General features: G+C 33.7%; 2 protein-coding genes across 2 annotated transcripts; both read right to left on the bottom strand.

The window, feature by feature from the left end:
- Window positions 1–4,266: 4,266 nt before the first annotated feature.
- On the bottom strand, window positions 4,267–7,039 carry LOC145163673 (uncharacterized). Its single transcript, XM_079082477.1, has 3 exons — window positions 6,112–7,039; window positions 5,668–5,924; window positions 4,267–5,595 (listed from the first exon to the last, which is right to left on the bottom strand). The coding sequence occupies exons 1-3, from the start codon at window positions 7,037–7,039 to the stop codon at window positions 4,267–4,269; spliced, it is 2,514 nt and encodes an 837-aa protein (XP_078938603.1).
- Window positions 7,040–7,055: 16 nt separating this feature from the next.
- LOC145163671 (uncharacterized) lies at window positions 7,056–8,641 on the bottom strand. Its single transcript, XM_079082476.1, has 3 exons — window positions 8,460–8,641; window positions 7,422–8,362; window positions 7,056–7,333 (listed from the first exon to the last, which is right to left on the bottom strand). The coding sequence occupies exons 1-3, from the start codon at window positions 8,639–8,641 to the stop codon at window positions 7,056–7,058; spliced, it is 1,401 nt and encodes a 466-aa protein (XP_078938602.1).
- Window positions 8,642–14,407: the final 5,766 nt, after the last annotated feature.

Raw genomic sequence — 14,407 nt, 5'->3', positions numbered from 1 at the left:
CTGAGGGCACTCGGCGTTCCGATGGCCGGTCTGGTTGCAGTGAAAGCAGACTGCAAACCCCTTGGGGCAATCCTTCGTCATGTGCCCCTCCTTGCCACATTTGTAGAAAATCCCTGCCTGACATGATCCCTCGTGACTCTTGCCGCACTTACCACAAGTGTGGCCTTTCTGGTCCCCAACTCTGGCATCAGCGGGCTTTGCCCGCTTCGTCGCCGGCTGCGACTGCACTGGTCTTCGTTCCCTCCCATGGGACTCTCTCTCCTCCCTCGCCTGCAACTCAAGCTCTATCTCTCTCCGCCTGGCATTGGTTTGAAGCTCAGCCAATGTCCTGTATGACGAGTTCACCACGAACTCCCGTATATCCCTCCTCAGTATGCTCAAATATCGACTCACACGTGCCTGCTTGGTAGACACATGTTCAGGGCAAAACAATGCTCTCTCATGAAACATCCTCGAAATCTCAGTTATAGTTTCTATCTTCTGCTTGATAGACAGAAACTCCTGGGCCAACCGTTCCCTCTCCACTTGGGGAACAAACTCGTCTCGAAACAGCTAAGTAAACCTCTCCCACGTCACTGCAGCATGGTCTGTAGGAGTAAAACTGGTTGTCACAAACTTCCACCAGTCCTTCGCTCCCAAGCGAAGCTGGTTCAGCACAAACCGAACTCTCAAATGCTCTGGGCACGAACGCGTGTAAAAGCAACCCTCAATATCATAGATCCATCTCTTAGCAGCAATCAGATCCTGCGTCCCATCAAACTCTGGTGGCTTCGTGTTGCTGAACTCCCGAAACAACAATGAGTCACCTCCTTATGGCCTGGCAGCGACAACAGCTGTGGTAGCTGCAGCAGCAGCGGCCTCAGTAACAACGGCATACCGCTCATCAAAAGTCTCGATCAGGGTTGTCTTAATAGACCCAAACATCTCCGGTATCGCCTCTCGAATAGCTGCGGCCACCTCCTCATGGAGGACCCTGTGGATCTCCTCGTCACTAGTACCACTGCTCTCGGGGGTGTGGCGCGTACCCACCATGATGTCTCTGAAACACAACACAAAAAAAAATATCAGAGACTTGCTCGACAATACTCACACTCGATTCCCGCCCCTACATGCTCCTTACTACCCTAAGGATTCTTACTTGGGCTACATACATATTCGGTGCCTTCAGTAGTACGGGCCCAGTACTACCTTCCACACCAACCTATAATCACCCCAAGTCCTCCTCCTAGGATCCCAGTTCACAAGTACTCTAACTCTCACGAATAACAGACTACCCTCTCAGTAGATCTCTCATATGCTCATCTAGGTATCTCTCCTAGATTATCTCTCGACTGAGACTCTCTCTCTAAGTGATCCCTGCTAGACACTCTTACTCAGCACATACTCAAGGCACATAGCAGATTGCAGCAACTCCTAGGCTAAGGCATCACAAATCAGGCATTTCTAGCCCTAAACATGAATTACTCAGCCTATTCTCTAGCATGCATCACTAATATCTCATAACACAAATAAGTAAGGGTATTTTGGGAAATCACCGTTCAGGCTCTGGCTGATTGTACACACTGCTCCAAGTCGTTTTCTCTTAAAATCCTTTGTCATTTTAGAAAAATCATTTCTTTTGAAATTTTTTCTCAAATCCTCAGTTTGAGTTCAGACATACCCGAAAGTACACTCGAATCTCTCAAACCAAGGCTTTGATACCAACTTGTAACAACGTAAATTTTCAAACCAAATTTTTTGTCATTTTTAAAACACATAAAAACTCATAATATATTTCTCAAAAACATAATTGTCTCAAGTATCAACACACATCCACATAAAATGTCACTATCCCATAATCATCCACATAGTCTCGAATCGGTGTGTATAATCAAGCCGACGCCTTCCCGTGATCCTGAGAAGTATCTGAAACACATAACACATAACATGGTAAACACAAAGCTTAGTGAGTTCCCCAAAATACCACACATAGCTCATTATCCTCTCATGGCTATACTCAGATAAGACCCTCCGATCAATGTGTCTCAGTGGAACCCTCCGATCCCATAACTCGGATGGACCCTCCGATCCTAACTCAGTAAGCTCAGAATAATACACAACATAAATCACAAAGACATAATGCAGGATATCACAATACTCAATATAAGCACGTAAGACCCTCCGGTCACACAAAGGTTACCATACTAGGTAAGTATAGTGAGAAGACTCACCTCGTAAGCAAGCAAGGAAACTGAATACCCCTCGAACAGTCTAACCCCCGCCTACGTGTAATAAACATCTGTAATTAACACTTAAAGATTACAACTCTAAATAAACTCATGATAGTCCCTCTTTAACTCCTGGGATGGGTAAAAGACCATTTTACCCTTCCATGGTCCCCATAATCCCTGCCTTGACCAAACCCTAAAGTCAACAGAAGTCAACACTCGAGCAACTACCATGTTGACCTGACTCGCCAAGTGCACCTATGTGACTCGCCGAGTCCCCATTGTTCCTCAGAACATCGCGAAAACCAACTTAACTCGTCGAGTTGTCTCATCCACTCGCTGAGTTTCCCTTGTCCTGATTTATCGAGGAAAACCCTAGCCGACTCGTCGATTCAGCTCCTTGACTCGGCGAGTCCATTCAGTCTGTATTCTCATTCAGACGTTCTAAGGCAGATCCACCACGCCAAACTCTAGATCTAGTCTCCTAAGGTTCGAATGTCACGTGAAGCTTTGATCTTTACGTCCATGCATGACATATTTGCTCCATAGTGCCAATACAAGCTCCAACAAGGGTTAGATGCACAAGATCTTGTCTCTAGCTCAATGAAGTTCGGGTCTTTGGACTCACAAGACCTCCCATAATCCAGATATGAGGTTTCAACCTCAAATCATGCTCAAGGGACTCAATGACACAAAAAGGATGGGGGAAACCCTAGAAAATTCCCTAAACCAAGATCTCATAAGAAAATGATCAAGTTAGCATCTTTTTACCTTCAATTGAAGCAAAACCCTGATGAACCTCTAGATCCAAAGCCTCCTCTTGATCCAAGCTTAGATGTTCTCCACTTCTCCTTCAAAAGTGCACTAATAATCACAAGATTAGCTTCTCTCTCACTCTCTAGCTCAAGTGGACGATTAGGGTTTCTCTCAAGGATGTAAGGTGGCTGGTGAGGCGGAAATGAGGGCTTAAGGCCCTTTAATAGGACACAAACCCGGGGATTTAGGGTTTCCTCACCCATCGCCAACTCGACGAGTCGGCTCTCTGACTCGTCGAGTTGGTCATTAAACCCACGCGACCAAACCAACCCTACTCGACGAGTCGGGCACACAACTCATCGAGTCACTCACTCAATCCCAAAATAAATATATAAATATTATACCTGAGAGTCGGGATGTTACAATTTAACTAAAGGGTTAACACGACATGACACAACACAAAATTAAACAAGCAAGTTAAGGTTAGGAATTACAACTTGAAAATGACCTGTTTTTATATAAGTTTTGTTTTTTAAAATTAATTATGTAGATAAACTAGAAAATGCCTTCGAATGGAAATGGTTTAAGCATGGATGAAGTCACGCATGGTGTTAATGTAGACAAAATTTTGTGGGAGTTGATGCCATAGAAAAAAATTTGATGGTCTTAATTTTTTTTATCATGATAGTGTACAAATTAGAGAAAGGTGAGAACACTTGTGAGTTGTCTCTACATCAAAAAGGTTATCAGAAATACTGAATTAAAATTAAGAGGAGAGAGCCATGGTCACGTTATGAAAAAGGGGATATGCATGAAATAATTAATGCATGGTATGGGATGGCATGCATGTAATTTAAGGTGACTATCATCTATAGGCTAGCTTCGTACAAAGCATGGAGAGTTCAAAAGAAAAGCAAGAAAGCATGGCTCCCATATTTTAAAGCTGCAAATTGTTTTATTTTGTGTGATATTACCGATATTTATTAAAAACTAGGTGTGAGACCCGTGTATTACACGAGTTTTTATTAGAAAATTAATATAAATTGTCAAGAATTACATGTTTTTTTGTAATAATTTTACATAAATACAAAATCCTATAATGAATAAAGTTACTATTTCAATATATCGACCCTAATAAAATGATACATATTTGTAAAATGACGACGACAATAATGATGTAAACATTAAACACAAATTAATTAAAATTTGCTACATATAAAAAAACAAAATGATGAATAAGTAAGTAAAGTTAATGTATAATAATAAAAACAACTATTAAAATATTGACACCTATTTTTATGAATTACAAATTTCCAAAGACTTCCTTAAATACAACATTAGATGTCGTGTTGGTAAGTTTACCATCTTTATCTAAAATTAATATCTTTAATCCAGCTTTACTTTTAACTCTCGACAATGCAACATACAACTGTCCATGAGTGAATACTGGTTGTCTCAAAAACAACCCCACCCTCGATAGTGACTGTCCTTGACTTTTATTTATTGTCATTGCAAAACATACAGCCAGTGGAAATTGTCGTCTTTGAAATATGAAAGGAATCCTTTTATCCGAAGGCGTCAAAGACATTCTTGGAATAAACGTACGGTTTCTGATATTACTTCCAGATATTATTTCAGCTTCTATAACACGTTTACCCAATGCAATAACCCGTAACCTCGTGCCATTGCACAATCCGCATTTCTGATCAATATTCCTTAGTAACATAACCGGAACACCGACTTTTAAAACCAACTTGTGAATTGGCATACCTGAAGGTCTAAGACCATTTAGAACATCAGGAGAGTATAAAGTTTCATCAACTTCATCATGAACAAAATCAGCATGAGAAAGAGTATCTGAACTTAAATACTCTTGTGGATCTCCTGGAAATAATTTTAACAAACGCTCGTTAATCTCTTCAACGACTTCATTCTTCGGTGCGAGGATTGCTCTTTCTTGAAAATAAATCGGATTGTTGGCATTTTCAACAATAGAAGGATAGACAAATCCAATTAAAGAACCAATAGGATCAACTGAATCAACAATGAGAAGATCTGTGGGAACATCAATAATCGCCTCGCCATCATTCAAACCACCAACTTTTCCTTCTCCTATATCCAAAATCCATTTTGCAAAAGATTCAGTTTCTTGAATATCAGATGTGAGAACACTTAACCTCATGTTTTTTGTTAATGTTAAGACTTTGCAACTTGACCAAATATAAGAGGAACTTAAAGAAGCGTTCACAATGTCTTGCCTGCTTCCATTAGGAACAACTGGTAGAATTTGTCTAAAATCGCCTCCAAAGACAATTGTTTTTCCTCCAAATGGCAATTTTGAGTTTCCACGAAAATCACAACTCAATATATCTTTCAAAGAACGATCCAAGGCTTCAAATGCATGCTTATGAATCATAGGTGCCTCATCCCATATAATCAAAGATGTTTTTTTTAACAATTCGGCTACATCACTATCCGGTGCAAAAGAACAAAAGGAATCCTCAGTTAGATTTAGAGGAATTATAAAGCGTGAGTGTGCTGTTCTACCTCCGGTTAGTAACAATGAAGCAATACCACTTGAAGCAACATTTAAAACGATATCACCTTTAGATCTTATAGATGCAGATAAAGTCTTCCAAAGAAAAGTTTTACCGGTACCTCCATAGCCATAAACAAAAAACACACCTCCTTTTTTCTATTTAACAGCTGTCATGATTTCATCAAAAACTGATCGTTGTTCAATTGTTAATGAATCAAGTAGTTGATGAGATTCTTGTTGTAGACTGTTCATATCAAAATCTAACTCCTCAGTAATCAAACGGTTGTTTGAAGAAGATATCGAATCATGATCAGGGTAAGGCATCCCAACAAAATCTTTAAGGCTTGAATTGTTTTGGAGTAGAATTTTTTCAATCTCATATAGCGTCAAGTTTTTAAGTTGATCGTCATTAAGGGATAAACCTATACAATTGCAGAGTTAATTATTAAAAGATAAATACAGACAATTATCACGTAATAAAAATAATGTGTATAAAAAAACTTTTAAATATTTATAAGAAACATATAAATTTCAAATAATAGTATATTTATCATTTAAAAATTATATAAGTAATGTACAAAATGTAATGAATGACAAAAATAATAATACCTGGAGACTTTAATCTTATTCGTTGATTGTAGAGAATTCCATCGGATAAGTATTGACAAGTATTTTCCCAAACATAACACGGTTTAGACAAACTATTAGACTTTAACATAGTTGCAAATAGAAACCGTAAATAATAACCATATCCTGAATGACTTGCTTCCTCGATGGCATCAATATATTCTCTATCATCTTCTAAAAGTCCAAGAGCATAACATGCATCCCTAAAAGTAGGACATACTTGTCCGTTAACTGTACGAATATCTGGAAATGATTTTGGACCTTTGACTTTATTTAAAAGAATTCTCAAAAAATATGCTTCACCGAGATTAGGTGAAACTGTGTGAATCCTCCCAATAGAAAACCCTTTCTTTCTTGGCTCCCAACAACGATCTTCTTGTTTCCATACAAATTTTGTAGGAAACTCAACATAAGAAAGTTTTCGTGCATCCTCATTATGTTCATTACAGCTCATCCAAGATAAGAACATCGAAGAAGAAACAGATTGTTTGTTGAGGACATCTTCAATATCATCATCTGCTCCGTATACAACATTTTGTTTTCCAGGAAGATGGAACGGAAGCCTTACAACTGAAGGATATCTGTAATGAACATCAAATCCATATATACGCCACGAAGCTTCACACGCAGACAAATACCTACAATCATAGTAGTTCTTTATTTCATCAACCGGAGCATCATCATTATCACCTCCGTTGTTGTTTTGTGCAACTTCAACAGTAGCCCGATCAGGACCCTTGTTAATATATTTAAACAAATATTTGATGGAAGCCGCTTGATTGCACCACTCAACATTAATATGAGCTTGATATCGTTTCAAAAGGGTTTTGTGATATGGAACAACACTTCTGTTGTCTAACTTAACACCTGACTTTTCTATAAAAGATCCATCATTACGTCTCCTATACATAGGATAACCATTTGAATCAACGGAAGTATTCTCCAAGAATGGCTTCGGGAAGTTTTTCGAACACTTTGTTTTCACTCATGCATGGGCATTTTGGATTATCAGAACCACATGGACCATGCATCATGAACTCACTGACAAGTGAGTACAATTCTGGATCATCATCTTTGTTTGGAATTTCTGCCGAAATAACTCGATCAATATGTTCAACAGTAGGGAGTTTGTAATTAGGGTGCATGAATAAACATATATGTGCGTGAGGCAGACCGCGCTTTTGAAACTCCACCGTATAAACAACTGTATATTTAAATAAATATAATATTATAAGATAATAAAAAACATAAAAAAAACATTTTAATAACACTATTATTGTAATATATGGTACCTGCTTTGACCAAACCCAATAACCTCTTCTTCTTTAAGTCTTTAATCAAAGAATCCAACTTAATTTTGAATAATCTAGAAAGGATATCAGGCCTATCTTCGGGATTAAGTGTGGTGTCAGCTAGAAACCTTTTAATTTCAGGCCATTTTGGATTGCATGTTACGGTTATGAAAAAATATGGGTATCCAAAAAACTTACAAAGCGACATGGCATCTAAATAGTTTTGCATCATGTAGCGTGCACCACCCGTAAAAGAAGAAGGCAAGATAACACGTTTTCCAACATTGGAAATATCAGTATTACCATGACTTTGTACACTTTTTAAAGTTTCATAAGATTCGCATCTAAGAACTTTTTGCTGGTTGCGTATGTAATATAGTCTCTCAGTTTCAATCATCGTATAAGCATCAACCAGAAATTGTTGAAAAAGTCTTCTTGAATTAAGAATTAATGAAAAAACATTAACTCTGTCTTGAATTCTATAAGCAAAGAATTCTCTCATTGTACAGAAACGACGTTTGGTATTAGTTGAAGGATCAACATCCCTGTGAGGTATATCAACTCTATATCCATCATCTCCATATGGAAAGAGTAGTGGGTACTGAAGACCAAGGTAAGCCGGATGTAATTCGTTTATACGTTGTAGACTTCCTGATTTAGTTGTTACGATGATATCTCTATTATCAATTGCATCGCCAATGTCACCAACAATTAAAGCAGCAACCTCAGAAGCAGTAGGTAAGTTACATGTCCTTCCATCTTGTTGCCTTCTTCCTATAAGACGTAACTTTAGATCTATATGAGGATTTTCATCAAAACAGTCTCTGGCCATTCTATAACACTTAACCAACTCATTGGTCGAATCCAACATGTCCTTCAAAAATCTAATGATTTCAATATCAAGAGAATGAGAAGTTGATGTGCAACCTTCGTTCTGTGTACTGTTAACAACAACGGTTATATGTAAAATTTAGCAAGTAAATAATTATATCAAAATTATAAAAGTAATGGTTTATAAAAAAATTAATAAAGTTATACCTGAAAGCGTGTTGTCTATTTGTTATTTCATTTTCAGTATCATATATGTATAGTTGTGAAAACTTTGGTTTGGATCCGTCTATAGGTAAAAGACTTCCCATACAATGGTAATTTTGACCGCTAAGTCTGAAAACATATGGAGCATTGCCCCTATTAATGGAAGAATCAACTTTTCCACCCATTGAAGTAAAGGAAAACATCGAATTGAATCGACGAATATTCTTCATGAAATTTTTTCCTTTTGGATCAACATTACGAAAGAGATTTTGATAATTTGTTGGAGCTTGTTTTAATTAAGGAAGCTCGACTTTTCCGTTACCACAACACATGGAATAAGAAGTTTTCTTTCCGGAAGTATTGCCTTTAAGAGCTTCATATGTACATAATTGTGCATGACACATCGTACACACAAATGTCTGGTCACCATGGTCAAAGTAATCTGTTTAATAAAAACATTTGTAAAACTTTGAAATAATTTAATGTTGCAACAAGTAATAATTTAAATATAAAAGGGGATTATAAATAAAAATTAATATTTTCCTTTTGCAATACCTGATATTAACTGTTGACGGATTTGTTGATCACGTAAATCTTCATCTGATGTTAGGTCCAAAATGGGTATCTGAGATATATTTGGAATCTTTCTTTTTCTATTTAGTTTTCTGCATGATAAATTGCTGGAAGAAGCTTGAGTGACTGAAGATGAATTCGTAGCTCTCATGTCACCGGACAAGGTAGAATATTGTGCATTTACTAACAATAAAAGTATGACAATTAGTATTAAACTTATAAAGTAAATATATAAAAAATAAAAAATAATAAAAAATGAATACATATTATTTTATGTGTACCATATATAGTAACAAACAGTAAGTTGAATATAAACGTAGTCGTACCATTCGAAATGTTGGGCAACAGAGTTCTTGTAAAAAAATCAGAAGCATATTGAAAATGTTGTTGATCACGACCAACATTACCTATCAATAAAAGATAAGTTCATATAAATATGTATTAATTAGGGAACAATTAAGAAACATGTAAAATAACATAGTATCTTATTACACTATTTAGAATAAGTTTATATGGATACAATTAAATTAGTAAGATGCATGATATATATCATATACCGATTGGTACGGTGGACATGTGATTGGATCTTCTTGTATCCAAATAAATTTTCCTTTCTTTTCGTTTATCTTTAGCCTTGTTCGACAATGGACTGTCGATATAAATATTCGAAATAGACTGAACCCGTGTTTGATGATATCCACATGACAAAGTTGGGCTGACATTTTCATTGTTACCAACAATATTGACAAACTTGGTTGATGAAGGTGTTTGAATGTTGGTAGTTATATTAGAAAGCACTGTAAAATAATATAAAATATGTAAGTTATAATGCAGATACAAATAAGTCTAAGTTACATATAATAAGAAAAAAAAATTAATGATATAATTAGAAATGATATATATATATATATATATATATATATATATATATATATATATATATATATATATATATATATAAGCGATTTATAAAATAATAATGTTTAATTAATTGCAATGTAGCAAAGAGTGTAGGTAATACATAATAATATTTAAGATCCACAGGATTGTGTGAGATTAAAAATATAGTATAAAATAAAAATTAGTCTATCCGATAAAAAACGATATACCATTAGATGATGTGGACATATGATTAGATCTTTTCTTATCCAAATATAATTTTCTAAGTTTTCTGTTCTCTCTAGCAGCATCAGACAATGCATTTCTAATATTAAAAGTTGAAGTAGATTGGAAACTTGTATGTTGATATGCGGATGATATATTTGGATTCAAATTTTCATTGTCATCGCGAATATGTGTACAATTGTTTGAAGATGATAAATGTTGCCGAGAATAACCTACATTGAATATATAATAATAAGAATGGCTAATTAGAAAATGCAATGATTATATGAGATAAAACGTCAGAATATATAAAACAATATTTGTTCAACAGCCGTTACATATAAAACATTACTGAATATGAAAGTAAATTGAGATGTAGATAAAAAATTACCAAATGACAAGTTGGACATAACATTGGATCTTCGTTGATCCAAATATAATTTTCTATATCTGCGCCTTTGATTATGTTCGTTTGAATCCATATCGTGTTTGTAGCTTAAGAACAAAAAAAATTATGTAATAAAAAGTATATTGACAATAATTTCATTAAAATTTAAAATTGAAAATTATAATAAACGGAGACATTAATACGATTAATATATAGTAGTTAAAATTTGGTAATATTTAAGAATTGTATACTTTACATTAATAAAAATCAAGACTTCCAACAAAGAAGTGTATATTAACATAACAACTAAAATAAGATTTTTATCAAAAAACTTAATTTTAAAAGATTTAGGAAAATATAGATAAGCATATATATTAATACTTGCATCAAAAAAATTTATATTCATTTTGATATAACAAATAAAGGAAGGATTTCATAAATAATAAAAATAAGAAAAGAGAAGGAAAACCCGTTTTTTAGATGAGGCCGTCAAATGTGTTGCCAGAATGTCGATTTTTGACCTGGTTTAATATAAGATTCAGCACAAGAGATTAAGAGATTAATAAGACAAAGATACGGAAAGATTCATTGAAAATGACAAAAATACCCTTATGTAAAATGGATATACGTTCATTAAAAAAGTTAAGCAAGATTCTTTTGTCTTCTTACATGCTATGCTTAATGAAACCACTGAAGTTGTCAAGTATATTTATATGTATTTTTTTTAATTGGAAGTAGATTGAATCTATGCAAAAACACATTTAGGTTAATATGGATCAAATGTGCAAAATAGTGAACATTTTATTGTAAAAATGACTCTTTTGACCCTTGGTCATACATCAATCATAAATAGTTGGGGACAACAAAAAGTATTAGTATTTTTCAATTTAATTAATGAACATCAAAACAATAAAAAGTCACAATAATAGTGATAATAGATCATTCCATTATTTTTCCTGTTTCCATTCCATCACACAAACCAAATATAACCACTTTCAAATAAGTAGGAAAACACATAAAACAACACAGTTGAAAAGAAACATGCATAACAGTTAATTATTTTTTTAATTAGATTGCTGTAAATGGTTTCAAGTTTGAATCCCAATGTTGAAAGCAAGGACTTAGGATGGAAAACAGGGTATAGTAGTTCATTATCAAAGAATGGTCAGTTGTAATGTTCTGCAATTCATCATCAAGTTGGACACACAGGAACATAAAAACTGTTAAGCAGGTACACACACACATACACATTGATAAACATAAACTGATGTTAAAAAAACAACGCACACATTAAAAAAACACAAAAAGAAACAAAAGATAAACAAAAAATTTGAAAGTAGTTTTTTATAAACTTACAGAAATGATTGAACTCTGTGATTGTGATTGAAAACACGATTTTCCACTGTGATTATGCAAAAATTTGGAACACGATGTTGTAATAAACTCAATATTTCAAGAGACAGTGATAACATATGAATTAGAATGAGTTATACATAATAAGTAATTTATAAAAATTATTTTTGGAAAGGATATCAAAGTTTGGTTTGAAATTATAGAGTATTCCAAAATTTTAGCTGTCATGAATCAATCTTTGAAACGTTTCCCAAGTTAGCGTGATATTGAAAGGGATTGACCAAATTTGTTCATGATTATAATTGCTCTATGTCATTCTAATAGTAATTCCTGCATATTAGGCACTAACTTCTTACATTATAAAATCAATTTTAAAAAAAAACGTAAATGAGGATTCCATAAATTAAGCTACTATATAAAGATAGAAAAATTAAAATTCATGAAAACAAATATCTTCCTTTTTTAAAATAAACATCTGTTGCATCATATCACAATTAAAAGTTTTGGAAAATTGTAATATACGACTATACTATTGTTATTTATAAAATTATTATTTTATCACTTATAGTGGCCATAGTGGTGACTATATTTTTGTTATTTATAACATTATACAACATTTCTACTTTTGATATTTTAAGTTGTCAAACCGTGTAAAACACGAGCTTTAGGCTAGTATTTGATATAAATAACAAAATTGACTATGCAAATTATGAGATTTAAAATGTAGCATAAAATTACTTATACATCAAGTCAAATTATGTATAAGAATCATGGACTGTAAAAGAAAGTTGTGAAGATTTAAATATATATCCAATAATAAGAGTAAAAAATTCTTTGTATTTGGATGACCGGTTAAATTTTGTTGTAGGATGTGAAAGAGACTACTAATAAAAATGCCTTTATTAACCGAAATATAAAAGACGATTATGAAGAAAATATGAATGTAATGTCCAAATATAAAGTGCAATATAATGATCCCATAAAGAGTCAAATCCAAGTTGCTTATAATAAAAGAAAAAGTAAAACCTAACACGAATGAATATTCATAGTGTACCAAACACTAAATATTAAAATCCCAAATAAAATGCAAGTAAAAGTGCCAAATATTAAAAAAATGTCTAAGAAAATAGCATAGAGTAGCAAAGAAAGATCGAAGTTATTGTCTTCATAAACAGGATCACTTTTCAACTTTAGGAATCAACAATTTTGTTGTTCCACCAACTTTGCCATCTCCAATACGGGGTGCATTAGGTTTCGTTATTGATTCATAAACGTCATCATCAAGATCGTAAACATCTACAAGTTTACGTTTGGCACTTGTAGGCGGTGAATTGAGGTTGTTGACTGTTCTTGATGATATGCCAGAGGGAATATTCGACACAGGAGTATTATCAGCAGTGTGGGAAGTATCATCCTTAAATAAAAAAAGAAATAATGTTGTTTAGTAATATAAAGGATAACATATATAAGAGTAAATGATGTAGTAATGTAGTTTACCTTACAACCCACTGTTTCTTGAGATGCAAATTCTGAGCCAATTATATTAACAGATTCAGTATCCATGTCCTATAAAATTAATGATAAAATAAAACAGTATGTTGGGTTAAGGAATCTAGGAAATAGTATTTTCAAAATATGTATGTTTTAAATTAATTAAATTGGTGTATAGTTACCTGTTCAATCCTACTCTTTTTCTCAATTTTCTCCAAAGCAGAAATAATGTCAACATTATCCGTTATTTTGGAAATGTTGTAAGAACGACCAAATCTTGAAACATTAAATGTCTTGACAACAATCTTGAAAGCCAATTTTTTGTCGATCATGGCATTCAACTCAATAGGAAACTGACTTGTATTGCCAAACTACAAAAATATATTAATAAATAATAACAATTAAATCAATGTGTGAAAATTAAGTTGTATTTAGCAAGATGGTATTGCATATAAGAAACATATACCCTTTCATATTTTGATAATAAATCAGCAGCAGATAATTTCAGAATATTTCTGACTTCACGATCAAAGATCGTAAGACTCACAACACCAACTAAACCTTGAACTCGAACTTTGATCATAAAACTAAAAAAACACATAAAAATTTTAAAAGTTTAAATTAAATATAATAATATTGAAGAATAATATACTAAGTTAATATTTATTACACACCTTGGTTCAGCAGTAATAAGTTTGTCCTTGCACTTTTCATTTGTACAAACCATAATCTCTTTCTCTTATAACTGGTCCAAGCCATTGACCGTCTCATCTGAAACCTTAACTATTTGAACCTTTGACTTGCAATGTTTGCAAGCATTATAATACCAGTTCCGTGTATCTTCAAACATCTTTATTGTGCCAAGAATTACCGCACAACCTCCCTATGATATTAGGTGTATTTAGGTGTATTAAATATTTAAGTGTTGAATTAACTAAATAAAAAAAGAATAATTCATATACCTCGTTCAATTCGTGAATAGCGGATATTTGGTGAAAAGAGTTTTTTTGAAGAAAGTCATCATGTAGTGAATACATGATGG

The sequence above is a fragment of the Lactuca virosa genome, chromosome 3 (assembly GCF_052849685.1).
Source record: "Lactuca virosa cultivar CGN04683 chromosome 3, Lactuca_virosa_CGN04683_v6, whole genome shotgun sequence".
In the NCBI taxonomy this organism is placed as follows: Eukaryota; Viridiplantae; Streptophyta; class Magnoliopsida; order Asterales; family Asteraceae; genus Lactuca; species Lactuca virosa.
Note: the sequence above shows the minus strand (reverse complement) of the source record. Positions and strands in the feature narration are given on the sequence as shown.